The following is a 26,266-nucleotide window of genomic DNA, read 5'->3' as shown; positions in this document are numbered from 1 at the left end:
AAGGCCAAACGCGCCACACTCGACACGTTCGTTCGGTTTTCAGCCCAAACTTCCACCCACAGAGCGAGCGCAAAGGCAACGCCAGCCCTCGCCCACGGCGTGAGCACAGACTGGTTCATGGAACCACCAGGAATGTGTGGCTGCACCTCAGAGAGGAGCGGGTTTTGTGTGTCAGGGGACAGCTCTGGTCCCCAGAGACAAGGTGGGCTCGTCTCCCGGCCCCGCCGTCCGTGGTGGGAAGGTGTGATGGCAGCGGTTCTGCCCACGGAAAGACAAAGCCTTCCTGCGCCTCAGCTGGGCTGAGTTTGGAAATGCTTCCAAAGGGTAACATGGAAAATCCTGTGGCTGGAGCAGCCCAGAATCTCTGCCCATGGGACAGCTCGAGGCAGGTTTATGGCTCTGTGCAAGAGCTGGTTCATCCCCTCAGCCCAGGCTCAGCCCCGAGCAGCCAAGCTGTGCATTCGCTGCTTAAAAATAACCTCAAATATACAAAAAACCCACACTGAGTGTCCTGCACCTCCGCAGAGCTCCATCCTCTCCCACTGACAGCTGTGAGGAGGTGGGAGAGCCAGACAATCACCGAGAAACAGGGAAATGTTTGAAGGAAAGACTGGTCTGGTTGACGTGGCGGTGTTGGGTCACAGCTTGGACTGGATGACCTCAAAGATCTCTCCCAACCTAATTGATCCTGTGAATCCCCCCTAGTCAGGAGCCCTGTGGGCTTTTCCCTGTCCTTCCAACCATGCCCACAACTCGGGGGGGGAGGGCAGAGCTGAGGGGAACCTCTTTAGCAGGACCCCTCACACCCAGGAGGTGCCGGCGGAGAGAAGCCCTGAGGATGACACCTTTCCCCGGTGCAAGGGCTGCACACCGGCGTCCCTCCCCTGCTCGGGCAGCCCCCTCAAGGTGCCGCAGGCAGCGTCGGAACCCCTCAGAGATGCCCTCAGGGACCCCCTCGTGGAACCCAGCGAAGCCACCAAAACCCACACGCAGCTCCTGCTGCTCTGAGGGGGCCCCGCCTCAGCCGCGCCTTTTATACCGCCCCGCCCCGCCCGTGACGTCATCGCGGCGCGCGGCAGCATGGCCGCGGCGGCGGCGGCGCCCGGAGTGGCGCCGGTTCGAGCCCGGTGAGTGCGGGATCGGGGCTGGCCGGCCCCGCCACGGCCCCCGGGACACCCCCGGCCCCTCCGCCACCCCCCCAGGCACCCCATACCCACCTCCCCGGTACATCCCTGGTCCCTCTGTAGCTCCCCTTGGACGTGCCCGGTCCATCCGTAACCACCCCAGTACATTCGTGGCTCCTCCAAAGCTCCCCCAGTGTGTGCCAGGCTCCTCCATAACGGCACCAGTACGTTCCTGATCCCTCTATAACCTCCTGCCCCATCCCTTTGTAAACTCCTGGTATATTCCCGACCTCTCCATAACCCCCCCAGTACATTCCCATACCCTCCTGCCCCCCATCTCTATGGACACCCCTCTCCCTGCTCCCTGCCTGCCCAGGATGACCCAGGCGCTGCGTTTCCACAGGTTCCTCACTTCCAAGGAGGAATTCCATGCCTTCCTGCAGGCTGGGAGCGAGCCAGGTGGCCAGGTGGGAGATGACGGTGAGGAGGAGAAGGAGGAGGACAAGGAGAAGAAGGAGGAGGAGCAGGTCAGCAGCTGCCAGAGCGAGCCCCCCGCCAAGCGGGTGAGGGCAGAGGACCTCGGCCAGGATGGGGAGAACCAGGAAGGTGCTGGAGCGGAGGAGAAGGAGCGCCTGGAGCGGAAACGGGCCCGGGGGCAGAACAAGAGCAGGCCGTGTATGAAACCCAAGCACTACGAGCAGAGCAGGCTGTGCCCCTCGGTCACACAGGTAGGACATGTGGCCCTGCTCTCAGCTGCGGGCTGGGACAGGTTGGGCCTCCCCTGGGCCGTGCTGCTCCATCCACACCCGAGCCGAGGCCTTTACCCCGCTCCGTGTTCTCCCAAGGGCAGTCCAGGGAAGTGCTTCTTCGGCCCCCGCTGCCGCTTCCTCCACGACGTGGGCGAGTACCTGGCGGGGAAGCCCTCGGACCTGGGCCAGCGCTGCGTCCTCTTCGACACCTTCGGCCGCTGTCCCTACGGGGTCACCTGTCGCTTCGCCCGCGCCCACCTCGGCAACGGCCACCAGAACATCGTCAACGCCGCCCTGGCCCAGCAGTGGGAAGGGAAGCTGCTGGTGAAGAACAACCTCTCCAAGGACCTGCAGCACCGGCTGCGCAAGAGGAAGTTCGTGTTCCAGAAGGCTGAGGAGTATCTGCGTGGGCTCAAGCCCCGCGGAGGGGACGGGAAGGGAGGCAAAGCCACGGGGGAGCAAGAGGCGTCCGACTGCGCGGCTCCCCAGGAGGGGCTGGGGGATGGGGACAGCCACGAGTGCCCTGTGCTGCAGGAACAGGGAGGAGATCCCACAGCAGAGGCCTTGCAGAGCCCCCGAGGGGATGGGGTTGCTCCCTCCATCCCAACCGTGGGCCCGCTGACCGACGAGGACGTCACGAAGCTGCGGCCGTGCGAGAAGAAGAAGGTGAGGGTCCGGTCAAGGGCTGGTGACCCTTGTGTGCTGCTCCAGGGGTGGGGATTGTGGGTGGACAGATGGAAGAGAGGCCCTTTAGGGACACCTTTGAGACCCTTTAGCTGGGGGAGGCAGGCAGAGGACAGAGCTGCCGGGCTCTGTGTTCCTGTCACGACAGGAAGGATGTGGGAACTCGCGGGTCTGGAGCTGGCCTTGGAAGGGTGAGAACCAAGAGAAGCTGCAGCCCCTGGATTTTCCAGGTCCTGGGAAGGAGGGGCTGAGCTGTCAGGGAGGGTGGAAGAGCAAGGAGAGCTGAGACTGGGCTGGGTTGTCCTCCTCACCTGTATCCTTGCTTTCATAAGCCAGTCCCTCTCACCTCCATGTCTGTAATTCCTGTGAGCTCTCTCCAAGCTGAGCAGTGAAAAGAATTTGAGTGGTTTGATTTTCTGCTTCTTTTATCCAAGTGAGATGTTCCCTGGGAACAGTTTGAGGTTCTAAAACCTCTAAAACAAAACCTGGGTTCTTCTGGTTTTCCCACTGGGTTTTACCCAAGGCGAGGGATAAAAACTGGAATATCTTATATATGGAAGAAAAATTCCTCCCAGTGAGGATGGGCAGGGCCCTGGCACAGATTGCCAAGAGAAGCTGTGGCTGCCTCATCCCTGGAAGTGTCCAAGGCCAGGTTGGAGCAACCTGGGATAGAGAAAGGTATCCCTGCCCATGGCAGGAGGTGGCACTGGATGATCCTTAAAGTCCCTCCCAACACAAACCATTCTATTGAGTTCTACAATTCCACGATCTTAACCACTGCTGGCTCAGCTCTGCTGATGTTCCTCCATCCTTGCTTTCCAGCTGGAAATCCAAGGCAAGCTCTACCTGGCTCCACTGACCACGGTAGGGTTGATAACTAATGTCCTTCTGTCAAAATTTTCTGTTACCGTGGTCGGAACGGAGCGGATCTCCTGACGATCCCTGTCCCTGCTGTCCCTGGCAGTGCGGGAACCTCCCTTTCCGACGGATTTGCAAACGCTTCGGAGCAGATGTCACCTGTGGGGAGATGGCTGTGTGCACCAACCTGCTCCAGGGCCAGTCCTCAGAGTGGGCCCTGCTCAAACGCCACCACACCGAGGATATTTTTGGGGTGCAGGTGAGCATTGTCACCTCCATAACCAAACTTCCCAGGAGAAAAGCGGCCCCTGGAGCTCATGGAAGCCTCTTCCCTTTGACAGCTGGAGGGAGCCTTCCCAGACACCATGACCAAGTGTGCAGAGCTCCTGAACAGGACAATTGAGGTGGATTTTGTGGACATCAACGTGGGGTGTCCCATTGACCTGGTCTACAAGAAGGTGAGTTGTGGGGCGTGTTTGGCTTCCTTCCGTGGATCCTTCTCTTTTCCCTTATCCCACACTGCCTGATCTGCTCCTGCCAGGCTGATCCAGAGCTCCCAGTTCATTTATGGGCACTGGGACCTCAGCAAGAAGGTGAATAAGCTGCTCAGGGAGCAGGGAATGGCTGTCGTTTCCTGGCAGAATTTGGGAGGAGAGGGCTGCGGGCTGGTGGGTTTTTTTGTTAAAGAATCCATTTTCTGCAAGCCTTGAGATGCTCCAAGTCTTTCCTGCATTCCCTGAGCAGCTCCAAGGACTCTTTGCTATGCAAGGAAGCGGAAAGTCTTGACTGTGCCACGTTTTGTCCCTCAGGGAGGAGGTTGTGCTCTCATGACTCGCTCCAACAAGTTCGAACAGATTGTCCGCGGGATGAACTCGGTGAGTCGGAGTGCCTGGAGATGATGGAGCTGATGGAGCCACCTCCTGCCTCGGCCTGGCCTCATTCTCCCACTCCTGCAGGTGCTGGACGTCCCCCTGACGGTGAAGATCCGGACTGGAGTGCAAGAAAAGATGAATGTGGCTCACAAAATCATCCCCAAGATCCGAGAGTGGGGAGCATCCATGGTCACGGTACGGGAATGCTCGTGGTGGTGTGAGATTGGGAATTCTGCACGTCAGCCTGGGGACAAGGTGGGGGTGACCTTTCCCTGCCCCACAGCTCAGCAGCTCTTTCAAACCCCTCTGAGCAGATCTGTGCTGCCTTTTAGTGTTCTCTGCTAATCGAAGAGGAAAATTCAGGAGCAGAAAGTGTTTTTCTCGCTGCTCCTGGGCCTTGTATCCATCATCGTGGAATCACAGACTGGTTGCTCCAAGCCCTGTCCCTACCCCACCCTGGGGTGATTCCCTTTGCTGGAGCACATTCCTGCCGTCCTGCCCTGCCTCTGGAGCGAGGCCTGACCGGGATCTCTCCCCCAGCTCCACGGCCGATCCCGGGAGCAGCGGTACACGCGGAGCGCCGACTGGGAATACATCGCCGAGTGCGCCAAGATCGCCAGCCCCATGCCCCTCTTTGGTACGTGGATCTTATCCCCTCACCTGTTTGGTTTGAAATACCTTTAAAAAAAAAGGGGGAAAAAAAAAAGTCCAAACAGATTCCCAGTGATATTTAGCCTGGGGAAAGTTTGGAGCATCGCTGGGCGGAATCACCGGCACCTCTGCCTGTGTTTGGGGATGAGGAGAAGGGACAGGTTGGACTTGAGCCACTTGGGTTTTACCAGGTGCTTTTTGGGCCCTGTGGCACGGACAATCCCCAGACCTTCCAGGTAGGAGCTGGGAGTGGAGGAGAGGAGAGGAGAAGGCTCCTCTTTTCTTTGTGAGGGAAATCATAAACATCCATCACAAACATCCCTGGGAATCTCTGACCTTGGCTCTTTGGTTCTTGGACTCTGTGTCCATTTTTGAATTCTATCCTGTGCCTGGATTAACTCATTTTGACTTGTCCTTATGGATCATTTTGACCTCTGGCTTCTCCTTCCTTTCCGGGCAGGAAATGGGGATATTTTATCTTACGAAGATGCAAATCGAGCCATGGAGATGGGAGTTTCTGGAATCATGATTGCAAGGCAAGTGCCTGTGTTTCCCTTCACTTCTGAGCTTTTGTTGGTTCCAGAGGTTTGTTTTTTTTTAAAAAAAAGGAATTAAAAAAAATCCCCAAACAACCCCAAAACACGAGAAGTTTCCTCTTGTTGGAACTGCTTTGAAAATTGATAAAATCAATTTGTATCTGTGGGAAGCTCCAGCAGCTTCTTGTTGGAGTGGGAGACAAAATTTAAAGCAGAAATGGGCTGGTGAAAAGGGCTGGGAAGTGGCTAAAATCAGCTGGCATCTTCAGGAACATCAATGTGGGATGGGAATAACACTGCCCCTTTTTTTTTTTTTTTTGGCTGCAGGGGGGCACTCATCAAACCGTGGCTTTTCACCGAAATTAAGGAGCAGAGACACTGGGATATCTCCTCTGGGGAGAGGTTTGACATCCTCAAAGACTTCACCAACTACGGCCTCGAGCACTGGGGGTCGGACACTCAGGGAGTGGAGAAAACCAGGAAATTCCTGCTGGAATGGCTCTCTTTCCTGTGCAGGTAACTCTGCCCAGCCAAAACTGGATTGATCCAAGAGGATCTTTGAACAGTGTTTAATTAAATTCCAGCGCTCACTGCCGTTCCATCCCGTCCCAGGTACATTCCAGTTGGATTATTGGAACATCTACCTCAGAGAATTAACGAGCGGCCGCCGTATTACCTGGGGAGGGACTACCTGGAGACACTCATGGCCAGCCAGAACGTGGATGATTGGATTAAAATAAGGTAATCAGAGGTGGAATTTCATTTACATTGCTAAAAAGGGACGTGGCAGAGCCCCTGTAGAGCCACAGGGTGGTGTGACAGCTGTGGGCTGAACACAAACCTCTCCTTGGCTTTGGTTTTGTCATTGTCCTTGTCTTCCTTCCTTGGAAGTGTCCCAAAGCTTGGATGAGGCTTGGAGCAACCTGGGCTAGCGGAAGGGACTGGAACAAAATGATCTTTAAGGTCTCTTGATTGATTCTGTGATTGATTCTTTCTTCCAGTGAGCTGCTCCTGGGCCCTGTCCCCCCCAGCTTCACCTTCCTGCCAAAACACAAGGCCAATTCCTACAGATAGGGCTGACCAGGCCCTTTCCCGTGGCGTGGAGGCAAGAGGAGGCGTTGGGATGGGGTGTCTGGAGGAGCAGGATTCCTCAGCTGCGCTCAGAAGTGAAATAAAGCTGATGTTTTTAGAAGCTGGTGGGTTTTTTGCCTTCCTGCCCCAGGCCTCAGTCCTGGCAGGAGGGATCTTTGTCCTCCAGAGCTGTCCCAGCTCAGCAGGAGGCCTCTGTTCCTACCAGGATGTCCTTGGGAGTGACAGACTCCAAGGACAAGGAGCAGCACTGTTCCCCCTGCCCCCTCTGCTGTCCCCCCACAGCCAGAGGGACCCAGAGCTGATGTTCAGGGGTCCAAAGAGGAGCCCCTCAGAGGTTCCGAGTCTCTTTGGGTGCATGTTGGGGGTCAGCCTGGAGGGTCTCAGCGGCGTCCCCACACCTGGGGACCTGGGTGGCACCAGCAGAGGTGGGAGAGTGGCAGTCCCAGCCCCTGCAGTGCTGTTGATGCCCATCACTGCCACCTCAACGGGGGCATCCCATGGTGACAGATCCCATGGTGACACCCCCCCTCAGCCCCTCTGCAGACCCCAAAGGGACAGGGCAGTGCTTGGGCACCGTGGGGACCCCCTGGAGCAGCCCCGCGTCCCCCTGTCCCCCCTCAATCCCATGGCAGGTGTCATGGCGGCCCCCTGTGGCCCGGTGGGTGTCATGGCGGCGCCCTGTGCCTCGGTAGGTGTCATGGCCGCAGGAACCGGAAGAGCTCTCGTCACGTGACGCGCCCTCTTCCGGGTACGGGCTGTGGCAGCGCCCGGTAGTGGCGGGGGGGGCACTGGGAGAACTGGGGGGAACTGGGGGGGAATTTGGGGCACAGGGAGCCCGGGGGGTGCCCAGGAAGGGGCACTGGGGGCCCGCAGGGGGTACAGGAATAAGTGGGGGGCGCTGGGGTGACGGGGGAAGGGTCCAGGGGGAGGTGTGGGTGGGCTCAGAAGGAGTCACGGGGGGACTGGGAGGGTGTGACGGGGCTGACTGGGAGGACTGGGAGGGTCATTGGGGAGCACAGGGGGAACGGGGGTGGGGTACAGGAGCACTAACTGGGCAAACTGGGCGTCACAGGGAGGGTACACAAGCACTAACTGGGTGAACTGGGGGGGCCCAGCGTGGATAACTGGGAGGGGCACAGAGGAAACTGGGAGAGTACACAAGCACTAACTGGGCAAACTGGGGAGGGTACAGGAGCACAAACTGGGGGCTCAAGGGGAACTGGGAGGGTGCACAAGCACTGACTGGACAAACTGGGGGGCGCAGACTGGCGAACTGGGGGCACTGGGAGCGACTGGGAGGCACAGGGCTCTGGGGGATGTCGCTCCCCGCTGAGCCCAGCGCAGGGGGGGCTGTTCCCCACAGGATGCTGTCGCGGGGCCGGCGGCTCCTGCGCTCCTGGAAATCGCTGTTCACGGGGAGGCTCCTGCTCCTCACCAACACCCTGAGCTGCGGGGCCCTCCTGGCGGCCGGAGATTCCCTGCAGCAGGAGTGGCACCGCCGCAAGCACCCCGAGAGCCAACACCAGCTGGGCAGGACTGGTGAGGGACTGGGAGTGGGGGGCAGGACGGGCTGGGTGACTCCCACTGCCAGAGTGGGATGGGATGTTGGGAAGGAATTCCTGCCTGGGAGGGTGGGGAGGGGCTGGGATGGATTTCCCAGAGAAGCTGTGGCTGCCCCATCCCTGGAAGTGTCCCAGGCCAGGTTGGAGCACCCTGGGCTAGTGGGAGGTGTCCCTGCCCGTGGCAGGGGGTGGCACTGGATGGGCTTTAAGGTCCTTCCCAACCCAAACCACTCTGGGATTCTGTGATTTATGGGACCCCCAAAAGTGGATTCAGCTCCAGGAAAGGCCCAAAGCGTGACCTCAATTCCCTCCCTGTGACGACGAGGACGAATTAATCACATATTCCTTCCCAATATCCCATCTCTCCCACCCAACCCTTGCCCCTGGCACTGCAAACCCTCCACCCCTGACCCTGGTGTTGTTCCCAGGCCGGATGTTTGCCGTGGGCTGCAGCCTGGGCCCCCTGATGCACTACTGGTACCTCTGGCTGGACTCGGCGTTCCCAGCCCGGGGCGTGCGGAGCCTCCGGACGGTGCTGAAGAAAGTTCTGATCGACCAGCTCGTGGCATCGCCCGGCCTGGGCGCCTGGTACTTCCTGGGTGCGTGGGGCACTGCGGGCTGCAGGTGGGATGAGCGGAATCCTGGGATTTCCTGAGCCGGGAGGGTGCCCCAAGGATCGCCCAGTCCGACCCCTGGCCCTGTACAGACAACCCAAAAATCCCCCCCAAACACTCCCTGAGCTCTGGCAGCCTTGGGGAGCCTATTCAGTGCCCACCACCCTCTGGGGGAAGAATTTCCCAATATCCATCCCAACCCTCTCCTGACACAGCTCCAGCTGCTCCCTGGGTCCTGTCCCTGCTCACCAGAGATCAGTGCAGCCCCTCTGCTTCCCCCTCTGTTTCCTGGAGCTCCCTCCCTCTGGATGGTGCTTCAGTGCCCTTCCCTCCCGTGCTGAGAGGGTTTTGGGGGGGGCAATTTCCACGTCTGGCACTGAGATGGCAATTCCCATCTGTGCTCCCTCTGCCCCCACAGGCATCGGCACCCTGGAGGGCCAGTCCCTGGAGGAGAGCTGGGATGAGCTCAAGGAGAAATTCTGGGAGCTTTACAAGGTGAGCCCAGCCCTGAGCTCTCCCTTTTCTCCCTGGCACGTGCCATGGATCCCGTGGGAAGCATCCAGCGGGCTCTCCTTGCTCCCCACAGGCCGACTGGTGCGTGTGGCCGGCGGCTCAGCTGCTGAACTTCCTCTTCATCCCTCCCACCTACCGCGTGGTTTACGTCAACGTGGTCACCCTGGGCTGGGACACCTACCTGTCCTACCTCAAGCACAGGGTGAGTCCCCCTGGGCTGGGACTGTCCCTGTCCCACCTCAAACACAGGGTGGGATGCTCATGTGCCCTGGGCTGGCACCTTTACCACTCTGGAGGGTGCCCAGCTCATCCCATTATCCCTGTTTTCCAGCCTAGAGCCACCCCAAGCACCAAGCAGGAGGACCAGCGCAGTGCCAAGGCATAGAGAGGTGGATGTGGGCACTTCCAGAGGCTCCTGCCTGCAGCAAATGGCCTTTTTTGGGGGGGCCTTGTGGCCACTGGGGATTGATCGACCCAAGGGGGGCCATGGCTGGAGACCAGCAAGGCCAGACCCCCCCCCAGCCACGTGCCTCTTGCTGATTAACTCATCCGCTAATTAGGATGGGTCGGGGTTGTGTTGGTAACAATCTCCTGTTTGCAGGATGACCTGTAAAGTGATTTCTTCTGGGATGTACCCCTGGAGCCGGGGTGAGGAGCTGCTGCAGCCCCCAGCAAGGGCTCTGGTGCTTTCCCTGCTGCTCCAGGCTGGATTTGTTCCCTCTCTCCAGAGCAAACTTGCTCCTCTCCAACCTCCTCCTCGGATCCACTCCAGCCACTCAGATCCTCACTAATTAATCAGGAAGGAATTCTTCCCTGTGAGGGTGGGGAGGCACAGGGTGCCCAGAGATGCAGCTGCCCCATCCCTGGAAGTGTCCAAGGCCAGACTGGAGCACCCTGGGCTAGTGGAAGGTGTCCCTGCCCGTGGCAGGGCGGGTGGCACTGGGGGAGCTTTGCCCTCGCACTCCAAAGCATTCCACGATTCATTTTGCCTGCCTGGCAGAGGGATGATGCCCCCTCTGCAGCTCCTCATTCCTTCCCCTCCTGCTTTTTGTCTTGCAGCTCAAGGATGGAATCACTCCACTCCCCCACCCTCTGCTCCTGTTCCCCCCATTCCCCCCTTTCCTTCCCTCCCCCCGGGCTGTGGGGGCTGGAGCCTCCCCGCTGGGATATAAATAGGGGTGTGATCACACCCGTCTGCTCTGCCGAGCCTGGGAGGCGGCTGGAGAAGCAGGGGCGGGGGGTTGGAGGCAAATTTTGGCAGGATTTGGACCATCCCATCCCTCTGCTACCAGCCCTGGGCAAGCTGGACACTCCCTGCATCGCCCAGGAGCTGAATGATTTCCAGAATCAATGAAAACTGCCTAAATGGGATTTTTTTTTTCCTCTTAAAGCTGTGCCTTAAGCTCTGCTCTCATCCCTCCTCGTGTCACAGCCCTGGAGGGACACGATCCCTCCTTCCCCAGCAGCAGGAGCCAGCTGGGAAAATGATAATAGATCATTTTGGCTCCTCTCTCTCTGGCAACTCAGAGGACCCACCCCCTCACTGTCCCCTGCGTGCCCACAACGACCCCCAGGGACCTGTGTGATCAGCATCGATTTATTTCGTCACGACATTTCTTTTTTAATACAGTGATTTTTAGGAAATTGTACCCTTTTTTTTTTTTTTTTCCTTTTTTTTTTTTTTTTGACACTTTTGACATTTGTACAGTACAGTGTAACTCTTCCATAAGTAAACTTCACAAAAAAGAGGACGAGGAGGGAGGAAAAGGGAGGAAGATGGAATAGAGGGGGTGGGGAAAGGGGGAAAAAAAGAAAACCCTGTGAAATCAAAGACACGGCGCTCCAAGAAAAATAAATAAAGGGCAGCTCTGTCATTGCTACGGGAATATCCACTTATTCACAGTCTCCACAGAAGCACAGTACCACAGGAACACGAGATTCCCAAACCCCTGGAGCGAACCAGCAACTCTCTGCTTGCCTCCCACCACGAGCCCATCCCTAACCTCCCTTTCCCCCCAGGGGGCTGATTCTCTCCAGGTCGCTTGGCCTCGCTGATGTACTTAAATGAATTCGGTTTTTTTCCTTTAAATCTTTTAAATAATAAGAGGTTTTGTTTTGTGTTTTTGTTTTTGTTTGTTTGTTTTTTTTAAAAGTGATATTCACAAGCAAGGTTACCACACACAAAAAAAAAAAAAAAAAAAAGAGAAATAACAACAAAAAGAGAGAAAAAAAAATCAATATATATATATATATATATAAATGCACCACCACGGCCACAGCACAGCAGGTCACAGCGTCACTTCCTACGCCTATTTACAAGGAATCTCTGTATGTACAAGGAGGAAGACGGCGGGAGCATAAATTAGCATCTATTTATACAAATAAACAAGAGTCAGGAAATATCCATCCAGCTGGAGGGGCAGGAAAAGCCGGGAACAAAAGAGCTTCATCCCCTTCCGGGAGCTCTTGGAGGGGGGGAAAGGAGGGGAGCAATGCCAGGCTGGGGAGGGAGGAAGAGAGGGAGAGGGGGTTTGGGGGTCCTGGGGAAGCAGCCACACCCTGGGGGTCTCAAGGTAGGGGGGGTGTCTCCCAGGGAAGGGGATCCCCTGGGAAAGGAGGTTCTCGGGTAAGGGAGTGGCCAGGGAAGGGGGTTCCCAGGGAACAGGGTCCCCAGGGAAGGGGCTTCTCAGGGCAGGAGGGTCTCCCAGGGCAGTGGGTCCCAGGGTCAGAGGGGTCCCCAGGACAAGGGGATCCCCCAGGGAAGGGGGTCCCGAGGGATTGGGGGTCCTCAGGGCAGGAGTTTCTCAGGGAAGGGGTGGCCTCCAGGGAAGGGAATCCCCAGGGCAGGGGGTCCCCCAGGGAAGGGAGGGTTCTCGGGGAAGGGCTGGGGGCGACAGTTCCTTGGACAGTGATTAAAAGCAGAACGAGGGGAGTTTTCTACCAGCCCAGGCTTCAAAATAAATTAAGGGGGAGGGGGGGGGCACAGCCTAATGAACTGGGGGGGCTCCTAAAGGGGCCGCAGCCCTTTCGGAGATATCAGCAGCAAATCCCCCGCGGGATCCCCAAGAGGAGGGGCTGAGGGGAGGGGGTGGAGGTTGGGGGGGGTGCACTGACCGGTTTTTGGGGGGGTTTGGAGTAGGGTGGGTGGCTGGCCCCTAGCAGGCACAGTCCTGGTGGGGAGGGGCCTGCTGGTCCGTGAGCTGGGGGCCCTGCTTGGCTCCGGTGACGGCGGGGTCGGCCGTGTCCAGCGACTCCGACATCTTCTCGCAGATGATGTCCACCAGCCGCTCGAAGGTCTGCTTCACGTTGATGTTGTCCTTGGCACTGGCCTCGAAAAACTCAAACCCTGCACCCAGGGGGAAGGCAGGGGGCACACACACATCAGGGTTCCAGCCCTGCCTCCATCCCACAACAGCTCCTCCTCCTCCTCCTCCTCCTCCTCCCCTCGTTAAATATTAATGAGCTGCCCAACCCGCAGTGTCCAACCCACCCCCACGCCGCCAGGGACGCCTCGTTCTCCTCGCCCAAAAACTCCCCCATTCCTCCCTCCCCAGCAGCTCTCAGAGGGTTTAAAGGTGGTAACAAAACCCCCGGTGCCGAGTCACCAGCCAGTGTTGAATCGCTGGGGCAATTACAGGGAGGGAATTAAGCCCTTAATTAAATTATTTGTTGGATGATGGCCGTGGTGGAGCGTCCCCCTGTGCCCGACTCACCCAGGTGCTCGGCGAGCTGGCGGCCCTTCTCCGAGGACACCACACGCTCGTCCTCCATGTCACACTTGTTCCCCACCAGCAGCACCTGGGCGTTGTCCCAGGAGTAGGTCTTGATCTGGGTGGACCTTTGGGAGAAGGAGAGGAGGGATAATAGGTGAGAGGGGGAGAGAAGGAGCTGAGCAGGGTGGTAGGGAGCTGTCTGGGAAGGTCCTGGGGGGCACTCACCAGTCCTGCACGGCGTTGAAGGACTCCTCGTTGGTGATGTCGTACATGAGGATGAAGCCCATGGCCCCGCGGTAGTAGGCGGTGGTGATGGTGCGGTACCGCTCCTGCCCGGCCGTGTCCTGGGCAGGGAGGGAGGGGACAGCAGGATGTCACCCCTGGGAGGGGCCACCGAGGTCCCTGGGGACACGTCTCTTCCCGCCATGTCACCCCCAGGGACACAGTGACACCCCTCTGGGCTTGCAAGGGGTCTCTGGGGACACGTCCCTCCCCGCCATGTCACCCCCAGGGACACAGTGACGCCCCTTGGGGCACTCTGAGTGCCACCAAGGTCCCTGGGGACATGTCCCTTCCCACCCCAGCATCACCCCTGAGGACACAAGGACACCCCTCGGGATGCTCTGGTGCCACCAAGGTCCCTGGGGACACATCCCTCCCCACCATGTCACCCCTGGGGCGGACAGTGACACCCCTTGGGGTGCTCCAGGTGCCACTGAGAGCCCTGGGGACACGTCCCTCCCCACCCTGGCATCGCCCTCAGGGCTCTCCAAAGGCCCTCCAGGTTCATGGGGACATGTCCCTCCCCACCACGTCACCCCTGGGGACACAGTGGCATCCCTTGAGGTGCTCCAGGGGTCCCTGGGGATGTGTCCCCCCCCACCATGTCCTCCCCAGCACACAGTGACACCCCTCGGGGCGCTCTGGGTGTCCCCAAGGTCCCCGAGGACACATCCCCTCCCGGTGCTTCCAGCGCCGCTCCCGGCGCTTCCAGCCCTTCCAGCCCCATAGGGCGGAGCAGCCCCAAGGCGACCACCCCTCCCAGCCCGCCGTGGGGGCCCGGGGGTCTCACCCAGATCTGCAGCTTGATGCGCTTGTCGTTCCGGTAGATGGTCTTGACCTTGAAGTCGATGCCGACGGTGCTGACGAAGGCGGGCGTGAAGGAGTCGTCGGCGTACCGGAACAGGAAGGAGGTTTTCCCGACGCTGCTGTTCCCGATGATCAGGATCTTGAACATGTAGTCGAAGTTCTGGTCCGAGGATTCCTTCTGCCCATAGCGGGAGTCGGTAGCCGATGCCATCTGCAAGGCAGGGGAGAGGCCGTTGACGGTCCAGGCCCTGCTCGGAGCAGATTCCCGACGCTGCGGGCGTGGATCTGGCGTGTTCCGGCTTGGGATGGGCCGTGGGGTGGTCTCAGTGGGTCACTCGCCCCACAGGGCTCGGACAGGGCACCTCCTGTCACCCCCAGCGAGGGGGGCCCACGGTAAATGTGGGGCACGTGGATCCCGGGGCTTCCCACAGCCCTCGGAATTGGCAGTGGTCCCCAGGAGTTGCCGTGGGTCCTGGGGTTTGCTGTGGATCCCGGGGTTTGCCAAGGCCCCCCAGGATTTGCTGTGACCCCCAGAAGGTTTGCTGTGGATCACGGGGTTTGCTGTGGCCCCCCAGAAGGTTTGCTGTGGATCCCAGGATTTGCCACGGATCATGGGGTTTGCCGTGGCCCCCAGGGATTTGCTGTGAATCCCAGGATTTGCCACGGATCCTGGGGTTTGCTGTGGCCCCCAAGGATTTGCTGTGGATCCTAGAATTTGTCACAGCCCTCGGGATTTGCTGTGGCCCCCAGGATTTGCCGTGGATGCCGGGATTTGCCGTGGCATCGGCAGGTGCGGCCGGGACGCCACTGCAGCCTCTCCTGCATCTCCCCCACAAAATGGCACCAGCGCGGTGACACGGCACGGCGAGGTGCCACACGGTGCTCGGGGGTGCCACACGGTGCCCGGGGTGCCACACGGTGCCAGGGGGTGTCACGGGGTGCCGGGGGGTGCTGATGCCAGGCAAGGGGGGGGACACACAGAGGTGGGTGCCCACCCAGGGCTGGTGCGGGGGGATGCAGGATGGAGCACAGGGATGCTGGGAAGCGCTGCGGGCTTCAAGGTGCTGATGGAGGGGGGGGGCGCCGGCTGCTACAGGGAGGGGGGTCGGGATGCTGATGGGGAGGGGATGCAGGGCGCTCACTGGGGTGCAGGGTGCTACAGGAGGGGGCTCGGGATGCTGATGGGTGGGGGCGCAGGGCGCTCATGGGGGCGCGCAGGGCGCTGCAAGGAGGGTGCAGGGTCCTATTGGGGGGCTCAGGGCGCTGACAGGGGTCGCTCAAGACGCTGCAGGAAGGCGCGCCCACCCCTGCCCGACCCCTGCACCCATTCGGTCCCCGCCGCACCCCCTGCGCCCTCCCACGGGGACCCTGCGCAGCCCCCGCCCCGCGCCGCATCCATCACCATCATCACCACCATCATCATCATCACCATCACCCCCCACCCTCCGCCCCCCGCCCGCCGCCTTCCCCCGCCGCAGCCGCCCCTCCCTGCCGGCTGCCGGGCGAACCCCTGGGTGCGGGGGTGGGGGAGTGCCGGGAGTGCCGGGGGCCCGGGGGTCCCGGTGATGGGGTGGGGGTCTCACCTCTGCCGCGCTTGCTCCTCCCGCAGCGACTGCAGCAGATGCGGACCCCGGGTGACGTCGGCAGAAGGGGCGTGGCCCTCTATGCAAATGAGCCTCGCGTCACGGGCGCGCCCCGGAGCGCGGCGCTGATTGGCCCGGCGGCGCGCGGTGATGGACAGCGGGGAGGCGGAGGGGGGGGGGCAGCCCCCCCCTCCCGGCGCTGTGTTGGGCGCCGCGGCCCCCCTCGGCCGCGCGTGGTGGTGCGGTCCGGCCGCGCGCTGTGAGGCGCGGGGGGAACCACGCGCCGCGCGGGCGGGGGGAGCGGAGCGGACCATTCCCGCTCACGGGGGTAGGGAAGAGGTCTCACAGCCTCGCTGTCGCGACATGGCTCCCTATATCGCGACGCCTGCCCTAAGCGTGGCAGTGGCGATCGGGCTGCTCTTTACCCTGGCGGGGCGCCTGGCGCTGAGGCGGGGCTGGTGCGCAGGTGGGCGGCCATGTCCTCCCTCGCCCTCAGGTTCCAGCGGGGATTAGGGCAGGCAGCATATGGCGGCCCCGGCACCGCCCTGCCCGGGCCTGCCCTGCCCTGCCCGGGGCCCCGGGACCCTCCTGGGCCCTGCCCTGCCCTGCCCGGAGCCTTCTGGGCACTGCCCTGCCCTGCCCTGCCCGGGGGGTCTCAATGGCCGCTGTCCCTGTGCAGCCCCACAGAGATCTATCCAGGACCCGGAGCCCCGGGGGGACAGAACCGGACACCTCCCGGACACCCCCCGGGCTCTGCCGGGCACGGTGGGTGCTGTCCAGGTGGGCAGTGAGAGCCCACAGTGAGGAGACAGCAACAGCTCCCAGCGACAACAGCATGGCCGGGAGGCAGGGATGGATCCGGGCGCAGGGATGGATCCAGGCTTAGGGATGGATCCAGTCATAGGGATGGATCCAGTTATAGGGATGGATCCAGTTATAGGGATGGATCCAGCCACAGGGATGGACCATGAGTGCTGCCCCCCACCTTCCCCTCCTCGTCCATGGATTCTGCAGCCCCTCAGCCACAGCTCGGGATGAAAAGGGCTTTTTATCCCACCAGCTCCTGCCCTGCAGAGTCTGGGACAGACCTGGGTTCGAGGAGTTCTGGGGGCACAGAACCCCAGCTGGCCCCTCTCAGCACAGCCCCTCTCCCCCAGGAGAGGCAGGAGGACACCCAGCACCCACCAGGGACGACCACCCCGTGAGGCTCCGGCGCTCCCAGCCCATCCCTGGAATCCACCTGGGCTGGCAAAGGCTCATCCAGCTCCCAAGGCCCTGCTGCTGCCACGGGGAGGGCGTGGGGCGGGCAGGGGGCGAGAGCCTCGGGGGGCTCCCACGTGCCAGGGCAGTGGCAGGGCAGTGCCAGGGGTGGGGACGTGTTTGCGGAGATAAATCACCCTTGGGAGCAATGCGGAAGAGCCGGGAACGGGCCCCGCGCCGCGCCAAGCCGGCGATTAAATATTTACCTTAGCAGGCCGTGGTTGCCAGTGATGGATCTCGGCGTTTCCAGGGAGGAGCTCCTTTTGTTCCAGGCCCTCCCCGGTGCCCGCCGGGGCCACCAACCACGCCGGTCCCTGGGGACATTGGCATGGCTCCCGTGACACCGGTAAAAGGCACTTCCAAGGCAAAGAGGCACTTACGAGGCTCGTGTTTAGGGTGCAACAAACCGGGTTTAATCTCTGGAAAGGTGAAGGAAAATCCAAAAGGATCCTGGGGCGCCGCCCCCGGGCAGGATGCTGGAGACACAGGGGTGGGGGAGGTCACAGCACCCGCCGGGGCCCGTAGTGTGAATTAAAAACGCAGCATTTTCAGTGATCACGGAACAGAAACGTGACCTTTCGCGCCGAAAATGAGTCCTTCCGCCCCAAATGTCCACGTGAGTGCGGCCTCGGAGAGGCTCGGAGTAAAAAGTGAGCTACAAAAGGCTTTAAAAAGTGAACCTGTCCCCAAATAAATAAACCCCTGACTCGTGCCCGTGCCGTGCGCTGGTGCCTGGGGGTCCCTCGTGCTGGGGGTGTCACCAGCACCTTTCACCCACCTCCCCGTCCCACTGTGGGGCTGCTGTCCTGTGAGGAGCCACCTGGAAAGGTGCTGGAATGGTTCTGGCTGCGCCCCAGCCCTGTGGGGGACCCCTTCCTGGAGCCCTGTGGGGCGTGACATCCCCAGGGCTGGGCTGGGGCTGGAGCACAGTGTCCCCAAGCCTTGTCTGAAGGGGACAGGGACCTTTCCCAGCATCTGGTGGGAGATGGGAGAGGGCGAGCAGCGCCCTCATGTCCATCAGGACCTGCCCAGATCCCGCATGGGGACACGATCTGGGTCCTTCCACGCCCTGTGTGGTGCCACTGCCAGCTCCCCGCTGTCCCCAGCACCGACCAGGGCAGTGCCCAGTCCCACGTCCCCGTGGCAGTGAGGGGACCCCCCGGCCGGTGCTGCTACGTGCCCAGGGACAGGAATGTGACGTTGCCCTCCGTGTCCAGGCACAGCCCTTGGCTGTCCTCGGGCCCTGGCACGGAGCACCCGCCGCCACCGTCCTTGGGCAGCGTCCCCTCCAGTGCCTGCCGGTTGTCCACGTCCCTGGGGCGGGGCACGGGCGAGTCCCCGGGGCCGGGGGACAAATGCTTGGTGTCAGCCGACTCCGAGTCGTCCGTGCCCGGTGTCTTGGAGCCGCTGTTGTCCTCGTCCAGGGGGCTCTCCGGCCCCTCCAGCTCCGTGTCTGACTCACCCTCCTCCTCCTCCTCCTCCTCCTCCAGGGTCAGCTCGAACTGGAACTTGTCGGTGTTGGCGGGGGATGCGCCGGGTCCCTCGGGCGGAGGGGATGGGCTGCGAGGGATCATGCTCTGGTACCACTCCCGGTTGTCCTCCAGCGTGTCCAGGAGCTCCTGGGCGTCGGGGTGCACCAGGTCGGCCCACGTCTCCCACAGCGGGTGGGCGATGAAGTCAATGAAGCCCACCTGGGAAGGAAAGGGGTGAGGGGCAGAGCTGAGCCCCCGGCCCAGCCCTGCACCCCCCCACCCCATCCCCAGGCCACCGCCCCACCTGGGACTTCTCCACGGAGGCGGTGTGCTTGTCGCACATGGGGCTGATCTCCATGCCCTTCTCCCGTTCCCGGTCTCCCTGGTGGAAGAACTCCACCATGATGCGGTCAGTCCACTGCCGGTACAGCTCCAGGGGCTTCGTGGGGTTGCTGAGGTCGGCGCAGTGCACCATGTTCTGCAGGACCTGTGGGCACAGCCACCGTGTCCTTTGTCCCCTGGGACCACCCCCACGCTGTGCCAGGAACCCTTGGCCAGGGCCAGCCGTGTTTGGGAGTCAGCAGGCAGGATGTCCCAGCCGCCCAGAGCAGTGCCGGTGTCCGCAGTGCCAGGAAGGATTCCCAGCCGTGTCCCCGTGCCCACCTGGATCCGGTCAGAGTAGTTGTCCAGCAGCAGCACCCCCAGGCTGGTCACCTTCTTGGTCTCCACCATGGTTTTCAGATCAGCCAGCAGGTTCATGTGCTTGGACATGTCCGTGGCCAACACCTGGGCATGGCAAGCCGGGAATGGGGCTCAGTCTGACCCCCTCAGCCCAGACCCCCACCCCAGGGTGGTCCAGCTCCCCCTCCATACCATGTCGATGACCATTTTTCGGAGGGTCTGCCTCTGCTTCCTGCTCAGGTTCTGGAAGATGTCGCAGTTCTCCTCCTGGAGGAGCTTGAAGCCCACGGCCAGGTGGTGGTTCTCCAGCACCGAGGCGTCGTTGTACATCAGCGCCAGCTCCGAGTCTGCCAGAGGGCACCAGTCACCCTGGGGGGGCTCCTGGGCGGGGTCCCCCACACCCCCCCTAAGCTCTATCCCTGCTCCCCAGCTCACTGGTGTTGATGAGGAACTGGTTGGAGACGCCGGGGTGGTCAACATCGTGGATGGCGCCGGCGAAGATGGCAGCCATGATCTCCAGGTCCGTGAAGACAGCCTGGGAACGGTGGGAGAAGGAGTTGCTGGTGCGTTACAACCCTGCCAGACACACCTGGTGTGCCACCTCCGTGGCCTCAGGAGACCAGGGAAATCACCTCCAGGGCAGGCGTGGAGAGGAGGACGTGGGTGGACTGCGCCACGTCGGCGGCGTGGAGGTTGTTGTGATAGGCCACGTCGGCGTGGTAATGGTCCTCCAGCGTCAGCATGTAGGTGATGAAGGTGTTGACGGGGATGCGGAAGGTCTTCATCAGGTCACGCTCCTGCAGGGGGCGGGAGGTGGCTCGTCCCCGTCTGGGCAGGGGGACAGGGACGATCCGCTGGGATACTCACCTGGAAGATGCTGTACATGATGACGGTCAGCGGGCGGTTCCCCGAGTACTCGGCGACTTTAAACACGTTGAGCCCCCACTTGTTGGTGTCCTCCAGCTCCTGGGGACCAGAGGGACGGAGGTCCATGGGGGGCTGGCGCCAGGGACCCTGTGGTTGGGCGGGTCACCCGTGCCAAGCCCACCTTGGCCAGCAGCCCCTCGTGGTCCGTGCGCACCCCGAAGCGGGGGATGCCGGCGGCGGCGAGGCTGGAGCCGTGCGTGAGCTTCCTGACGCCGCTGATCTGGGACATGGGGCGCTTCCTCCGCTCCTTCTCCTTGTCCTTGGCCAGCGCCGAGGGGATCTCCACCTCGTGCTGCTTGTCTGGGGTGGCACCGGGGGGCGTGAGCAGGGTGGGAGCCCAAATTCCCCCCTAACATCCCAATGATGTGGCACAAGTAACACCGTGATGTCATGACAATTTGGGGGCTGCATGGGGGGTGCCCAGCACTTCCCATCACTGCCCTGCACTGGGGATCCAAACCCTGCCCAGGACACCCTTCCAGGCCCACAGGGATTTACCCAACAGCCCCAGTGCACCAGTATACACCAGTATGCACCAGCACACCCAGCCAGGACAAAGCAGCAAATCCCACCAGGACACCTGGGAAAGTCCCCCCCCTTTTCCCTCCATTTCATCCCTCCACAAGAAGCAAGCGGGCACAGAGCAGAGAGGTGACCCCGGTGGTGTCCCTGGGGTGGGGGATCCTCACCCAGGAAGGTGCTGGAGATGTACTCGGAGACCTGGTTCCCGGAGCGGCTTGTCTCCGAGAGGTGCGTCAGCTCCCGGTTCAGCATCCGCTTGAACTGCAGGTGGTGGGCAGAGCTCAGCAGCGTGGGGGGCACGCAGGGCCCACAGGACCCCCTGGCTGCCCATCCCAGGGGGCTCAGTGGTGCAGGGGTCCCCATGCTCCCCAAGGTGACCATGCCAGGGACCCTTACCTTGTTGGAGGCCATCTCGCTGACCGAGTGCCTGGTCTGCAGCGTCTCCAGCTGGTCCAGGCACCAATCCAGCTCCTCCAGGGTCTCCCGCGAGAGCTTCTGGTGGGCATCTTCTGCTGGGGGCACCCGCCAGCTTGGCAAGGGAGCTGCCAACGGCGCGACCACCCGGCACAGGGGGGCTTGTGCCGCCCCAAACCCGGGGGCTCGCCGGGGTGGTGGCTCACAGCCCTCGAGCGGGGCGGCCGGGGGCGCGGGGGGACGCGGGGGCCGGGGTCGGGCATCCCTGGGCAGCAGGGCCTGGCCCCATCACACCATCCCCATGGCGTGGCAGCCCCACGTGCCACAGTGTCCCGTGGGGTGACAGCCAGCCCCGGGGGCAGCCGGGCTCCCGCGGGGCCCCGCTCACCGCCGGGTTTTATTAATGGAAGGTTTGACGTCAACGGGAGCTTTTCCACCGCCGCGAAGGGCGGCCAGGCGGGAGGAGCTGCCGAAAACCAGACATGGATCCCAAAGGGCAAAGCTGCGGCTCTGCCCTGCCTGGAGGGGGCTGTACCCACCACCCCGGGGCACAGCGGGACCCACCCTGGGGGCTTAGGGACAGCCCCAAAACATCCCCACCGTGGTCCCCCCCAGCACTCACCGGACAGGCTGGCCTTGCTCCCAGAGGGCAGGCTGCTGCTGGATCCTCGCCTGTGAAACACGGGGGCTGAGCGATCAGGGCCCCCACAGTGGTGCCCTCTCCCTTACCATGGGTCGGGGTCCCCCACCCAGGTGAGACCCTCGCCCTCCCCACCCCACGGCCCACTCACTTGATGCCGGCACGGTCCTGGAGGTGGGTGAGGTTGCTGCGGACGGTGCGGAGGCTGGCCAGGACCTGGGGGGCGAGAGGGGGCTGGGGCCAGGCTGTCCCTCCAGGGACACCCACCTGGGTGCTGGGCACGGGCCGTGTCCCCTCCCGGGCAGGGCACAGGGGTGGCCCCTACCTGGGCGAACGGCGTGACGATCATGTCTTCTCCGTGCCTGCGGGAGCAAAGGGAGCGGGAGCCTCAGGGAAGGGAGCGGGGATCCCGGGGCATGTGAGGGATCGGGGGACACTCACAGGTCGCTGGCGATGGAGGAGTTGCGGGACATGGCTTTGGGGGACAGGTCGTAGTCGCTGTCGGAGCGGTACAGGAAGGACTCGCGGCGCTGCCCGTGGGAGAAGGTGCCCTGCAGGACCAGCCCCGCGCCCGGGCTGGCCTGGGGGTCCAGCGTGCCCCGGCCTGGGGGGCCATTCTCCAGGTCAAAGCTGCGAGGGGAGAGGAGTCAAGGCTGGCACGGGGCGGGTGGCACAGCGGCCTCAGCCCGCAGGTGTGGGGGCACAGCCCATGGGATGCCACGGGGTTTGCCGGGCTCTCAGGGCCATCGTCCCATTCAGCCCGGTTTGGTGGCCCCTGTGGTGACACCAGTCACCTCCCAGCCTGGCCCTGCCAGCTCCTTCACCCGCTGCTGAGAATGGGCACAACTCAGTGCACATGGACCCCCTCAGCTCCCTGCCAGCCAAGCCAGGTTGTCCCATGTCACCCAGACGGGACAGGCCCCCCTGCCCTGAAGCTCCAGAGACCCCGGGAAGGGCCGACTCCTGCCTGTCCCATCCCTGCCCTGTCCTCAGCACAATGATCCCAGATCCCCCAGAGCCCCAAAGCCTCCATCAGCCCCGGCTCGGGGGTGCCGTGTCCCATGGAGGGGACAGTGTCCCAGCCACGGCACAGAGCCAGGGGACATCGAAGGACAGAAAACACCACAGAAGCCAAGCCCTGGCCCTTGGGGACGTGCTGGTGGCAGCCCGGAGGCGGCTCAACCGGAGTCACCTGGCAGCCGTGTGCATCCACTGGGGGAGGGGGACAGGGGACATGGGGACAGGGATGGTGACCCTGCAGTGTCCCCAAGCTGGCCGCGATCGCCTCACCCCCCCCTCCTGCTCAGCTGGCCCCGGGGTCATGGGAAAGGCTGCGCGGAGCAGGGACACAGCCAGGGCCATCCAGCGCCTGTCCCCTCCCGCAGCCGCCACCGCCGTGGGGACGGGGAGCACTGGGTGAACTGGGAAAGCGCCGATGCCACTGGGACCACCCTGTCCCCAGCGGGAGCCCAGCACCTACCAGATGCAGGAGTGCCTCCGGGACGGGCACCGGCTGCCCGGCAGCATCGTCCCGCTCCGGCAGCCCCGGTCCCTGTGGCGTGGCCGTCCCCGGCAGTGGCAGTGGCAGTGCCAGCCGGCACCGCGTCATGCCATCCCCGCAGCCCCTTGTTTTCCTGCCTCGCCTTCCCATCCCCGATGGTACCGGGGACACAAAGCCGCATTGTCCCTCCGACGGCCCCGCGGGTGATGCCCGCGTCTGTTCCCGGCCCCGTGCCACCACCTCTGACCCCGCTGCCACCGCAGGGCACGGCTCCGGGGGACACGAGCCCCCGCCAAGGGGCTGGTGCCGAATTAACCCCCCTCGTTTCGGCGTTAATGGCCGAGCTGTGCCCGTGCCGGGGTAGGGGGGGGCCGGGGCCGCTATAAATAGTTGCTGTTGCTGTTGCGGAGGGATGTGCTGAGCCCTGCAGAGCTCACGCAGGTGGGGCCGGCACCCACCAGCACCCAGGGGGGCACCCAAAATCACCCCTACAGAGCTCCGAGCTGGGGAGGGCAGGGAGGTGCCGCGGCGGGTGGGTTGGTGCCTTGATTTGGAGGGAAAAGCCCCCCTCCCTCCCCACCGGGCAGCCCCACCGCGGGTCCCTGCCTGGCCATCGCTGCAATGAGCGTGTCCGTGCTCAGCCGCGCTCGTCCAGCGGCTCCCTCTGCCCGGCTCAGCCCCTAGCCATGTGGGGACACCCACTGTCCCCTCCTCGTCCCCCTCCCGTCCCCGTGGGCCCACAGCCCTGAGGACGCGCCGCAGCACAGGGGGGGTCCCCTGACCCCATCCCGGCAGCACAGCCTGGTGCCACCACTCCCCCCGGGGACCCGCCAGCGTCCCCCCCTTACCAGAGGGGATGCGCCACGGTGAAGCGCCGCTGCAGGCGGATGCTCTGGTTCATCAGGAGCTTCCTGAAGAGGACGGGGGAATTGCGGGGGGAATTGCGGGGGGACGTTGCCGGAGAAGCCCCCGGCGAGGGGTGCGGGGTGGGCAGCATGGCCCGGCTCAGGGACCCCCGGCACGGCGGCGCGGCCCCGCCGCCCCCGGTGCGGAGCAGGAAGCGTGCGGCCGTCCCGGCCCCGGCGGCCCCGGGAAACTTTCCATCCCCCTCCCGCCCTGCGCCTGGGAAATTAAACAACTGTCTGGCTCCGGCAGCCGGCGCAGGGAACGGGTCCCCCCCCGGTGTTCCTGGCGGCCCGGGCACGTGGCCCCTCGCTGGCCCGGTGCCACCGGCCACCCTGCTGTCTCCCCGAGGCGGCAGCTGCTCCCGAAAGGGCAGGGGTGCTCTGCCTGGACACACGGAAAAAAATGCCACACGGCTCCCTCAGTGACCCAGACGTACGGAGTGGACGTGCCACGGTGCCACCGAGGGGCACAGATGAGCCTGGAGCATCCCAGGCACACGGTATGGTTGTGCCACGGTGCCACCGAGGGACATGGATGAGCCTGGAGCATCCTGGACATGCGGAGTGGACATGCCACGGTGCCACCAAGGGACATGGATGAGCCTGGAGCATCCCAAACACACGGTGTGGGTGTGCCACGGTGCCACCGAGGGACCAGTGAGAGCCAAACCCACCCCATATGGTGGCCCAGCCCCTCCCTGGTGCAGTGCCAAGCCCCCTCCTGGGGCCATTCCTGAGGGCAACAGGGAGCAGCAGGACGAGGTCCAGCCAGTGACAGTGGCACCGTGGGTGACCCAGCGGCCTGGCCGTGGGAGCTGGCAGCTGCCCAGCCTGATGCAGCAGGATGTGGATACCTGCTGTTCCCAGCGGCCACAGGAATATCCGGCAGCTGGCAGGGAGCCAGGGGGGACAACAACAGGGCCTCCTCCCCTACCACGGCAGGAGCGGTGGGGACCCCAAAACACACCGAGTGGGGGGGGTCACCCTCACCTCCAAGGGACTGCAGGCACGATGGTGGGGACATCAGGACGGAGGGGTGCTGGGACAGAGGGACATCAGGGCATGGGGGTGAGGGGGAAGAACCCCCCAGGCTGGTTGGCAGCCAGCAGCCCCCAGACAGCTGAGACAGGACTGGCCACAGGACAGCAAGTCCCTGACCCCAGGACAGCCAGTCCCTGTCGGGCTGTCACTGTCCCCACATGTCTGCAGGGGTGGATGACAAGTGACACCAGAGCCATGACCCTCAGCTGTGCCAGCTCCACGCTGTCCCTTGCAAGCCGGGCTGGGAGAGGCACGGGACAGGGGGAATGGCCCAAAAATAGCCCTGCAGCCACTGCGGGAGGGACTGAGGTCACCTCGGGCAGGGCCAGGCCAACCCTGCAGTGGCACCAGCTGGGCCAGGGGATGGGGACAAGCAGGGGGTGAGGAGGATGAGGGCAGGGGTTGGGTACAGAGGTGGATGGTGGGGACAGGGGGACAGGGAAGGGGGTGATGGGGATGGAGGGGATGGGGACTGTGTGGTGGGGACAGGGGTGACAGGAGCAGATGGCTATCGGGACGGACATCCCGGGGCTGGTGACAGAGGGGTTTGTCCCCAGCCCACCGGGTGCTCTGCCGGTGCCGGTGCCCCGGTGCCGCTGTCCGCCTGCCGGTGCTGAACCCAGGAGCGTCCCCACCAGCAGCTCCATGCCCGGTAACCCCTTCCCGGTGCCACCGGGGGCCGGCATCACCTCCCCGCTCCCTGTCCCACCCTTACCGGGGGGGCTCGGACTCGTCGCCGCTGCTCGGGCCGCTCTCCTCGATGGTGAAGACCACCCGGGCACCCTCGGGCTCGGGGCCTCGGGCCGCCTCCGCCAACCGGCAGCCCAGCGGTGGCAGCAGCGGGGTCCCGGAGAAACGCCGGCGGACGGCGCCCACCGCGGCTCCCGGGCCCGACGGGGCGGCCTCGGCGGCGTCGCGGCAGCGCTGCGGGGACACGGGGCGGCGGTGAGGGGCGCGGGGGGCGGCACCGCGGAGCTCTGCGGGGGCACCGTCCGTGTCCGAGGGTCCCGTCCCGGGGCAGCCCCGTCCCGTCCCCCCCAGCCGGTACCGGGCGCCGGTAGCGCGCTGGCGCCCCCTGGCGGACACGGTGCGGCGCTGCACGCCGGGGGTACCGGGGTGATACCCGGGCGAGGGGGGGCACGGGGAAAGGGCACAGCCGGTGCACCGGGAGCGGCTCGTCCCGCAGCGCACGGAGCCACCGGGACACCCCCTTCGTCCTCCTCCTCCTCCTCCTCCCGCCGCCACCGGAGGGGACTTTTCTCC

General features: G+C 63.2%; 4 protein-coding genes across 7 annotated transcripts; 2 read left to right on the top strand and 2 right to left on the bottom strand.

Moving 5' to 3' along the window:
- Positions 1 to 1,080: 1,080 nt before the first annotated feature.
- DUS3L (dihydrouridine synthase 3 like) lies at positions 1,081 to 6,666 on the top strand. The gene is made up of 13 exons (XM_050321235.1): positions 1,081 to 1,127; positions 1,528 to 1,852; positions 1,970 to 2,539; positions 3,380 to 3,421; positions 3,522 to 3,674; positions 3,757 to 3,873; positions 4,225 to 4,290; positions 4,372 to 4,482; positions 4,828 to 4,924; positions 5,399 to 5,474; positions 5,802 to 5,990; positions 6,087 to 6,215; positions 6,476 to 6,666. The coding sequence occupies exons 1-13, from the start codon at positions 1,081 to 1,083 to the stop codon at positions 6,546 to 6,548; spliced, it is 1,995 nt and encodes a 664-aa protein (XP_050177192.1). The 3' UTR covers positions 6,549 to 6,666.
- A 657-nt stretch (positions 6,667 to 7,323) lies between these two features.
- Positions 7,324 to 11,379, top strand: MPV17L2 (MPV17 mitochondrial inner membrane protein like 2). Of its 2 annotated transcripts, XM_050321243.1 has the most exons (6): positions 7,324 to 7,336; positions 7,911 to 8,105; positions 8,557 to 8,727; positions 9,161 to 9,237; positions 9,329 to 9,457; positions 9,587 to 11,379. In XM_050321243.1, the coding sequence occupies exons 2-6, from the start codon at positions 7,931 to 7,933 to the stop codon at positions 9,638 to 9,640; spliced, it is 606 nt and encodes a 201-aa protein (XP_050177200.1). In that variant the 5' UTR covers positions 7,324 to 7,336; positions 7,911 to 7,930; the 3' UTR covers positions 9,641 to 11,379. The 2 variants fall into 2 exon arrangements, with proteins under 2 accessions (XP_050177200.1, XP_050177199.1); XM_050321242.1 differs by lacking the exon at positions 7,324 to 7,336 and having other exon boundaries at positions 7,812 to 8,105.
- RAB3A (RAB3A, member RAS oncogene family) lies at positions 10,837 to 15,719 on the bottom strand. The gene is made up of 5 exons (XM_050321238.1): positions 15,641 to 15,719; positions 14,041 to 14,268; positions 13,194 to 13,312; positions 12,969 to 13,093; positions 10,837 to 12,601 (listed from the first exon to the last, which is right to left on the bottom strand). Exons 2-5 carry the CDS (start codon positions 14,266 to 14,268, stop codon positions 12,411 to 12,413), a joined length of 663 nt encoding a protein of 220 aa, XP_050177195.1. The 5' UTR covers positions 15,641 to 15,719; the 3' UTR covers positions 10,837 to 12,410.
- Positions 15,720 to 17,290: 1,571 nt separating this feature from the next.
- On the bottom strand, positions 17,291 to 24,099 carry PDE4C (phosphodiesterase 4C). Of its 3 annotated transcripts, none has more exons than XM_050321230.1 (15): positions 23,906 to 24,097; positions 21,998 to 22,186; positions 21,882 to 21,918; positions 21,708 to 21,772; positions 21,539 to 21,588; positions 20,899 to 21,011; positions 20,670 to 20,763; positions 20,102 to 20,280; positions 19,921 to 20,019; positions 19,686 to 19,850; positions 19,489 to 19,588; positions 19,246 to 19,400; positions 19,036 to 19,158; positions 18,677 to 18,859; positions 17,291 to 18,591 (listed from the first exon to the last, which is right to left on the bottom strand). In XM_050321230.1, the coding sequence occupies exons 1-15, from the start codon at positions 24,052 to 24,054 to the stop codon at positions 18,073 to 18,075; spliced, it is 2,220 nt and encodes a 739-aa protein (XP_050177187.1). In that variant the 5' UTR covers positions 24,055 to 24,097; the 3' UTR covers positions 17,291 to 18,072. The 3 variants fall into 3 exon arrangements, with proteins under 3 accessions (XP_050177187.1, XP_050177188.1, XP_050177189.1); XM_050321231.1 differs by lacking the exon at positions 23,906 to 24,097 and adding an exon at positions 23,037 to 23,487; XM_050321232.1 differs by lacking the exon at positions 21,539 to 21,588 and having other exon boundaries at positions 20,899 to 21,101; positions 21,721 to 21,772; positions 23,906 to 24,099.
- Positions 24,100 to 26,266: the final 2,167 nt, after the last annotated feature.

The sequence above is a fragment of the Myiozetetes cayanensis genome, unplaced genomic scaffold, assembly GCF_022539395.1.
Source record: "Myiozetetes cayanensis isolate MyiCay16 unplaced genomic scaffold, myiCay2020 scf26, whole genome shotgun sequence".
Taxonomy (NCBI): domain Eukaryota; kingdom Metazoa; phylum Chordata; class Aves; order Passeriformes; family Tyrannidae; genus Myiozetetes; species Myiozetetes cayanensis.
The sequence above is the reverse complement of the archived record's forward strand: the minus strand, read 5'-3'. Positions and strand labels throughout refer to the sequence as shown.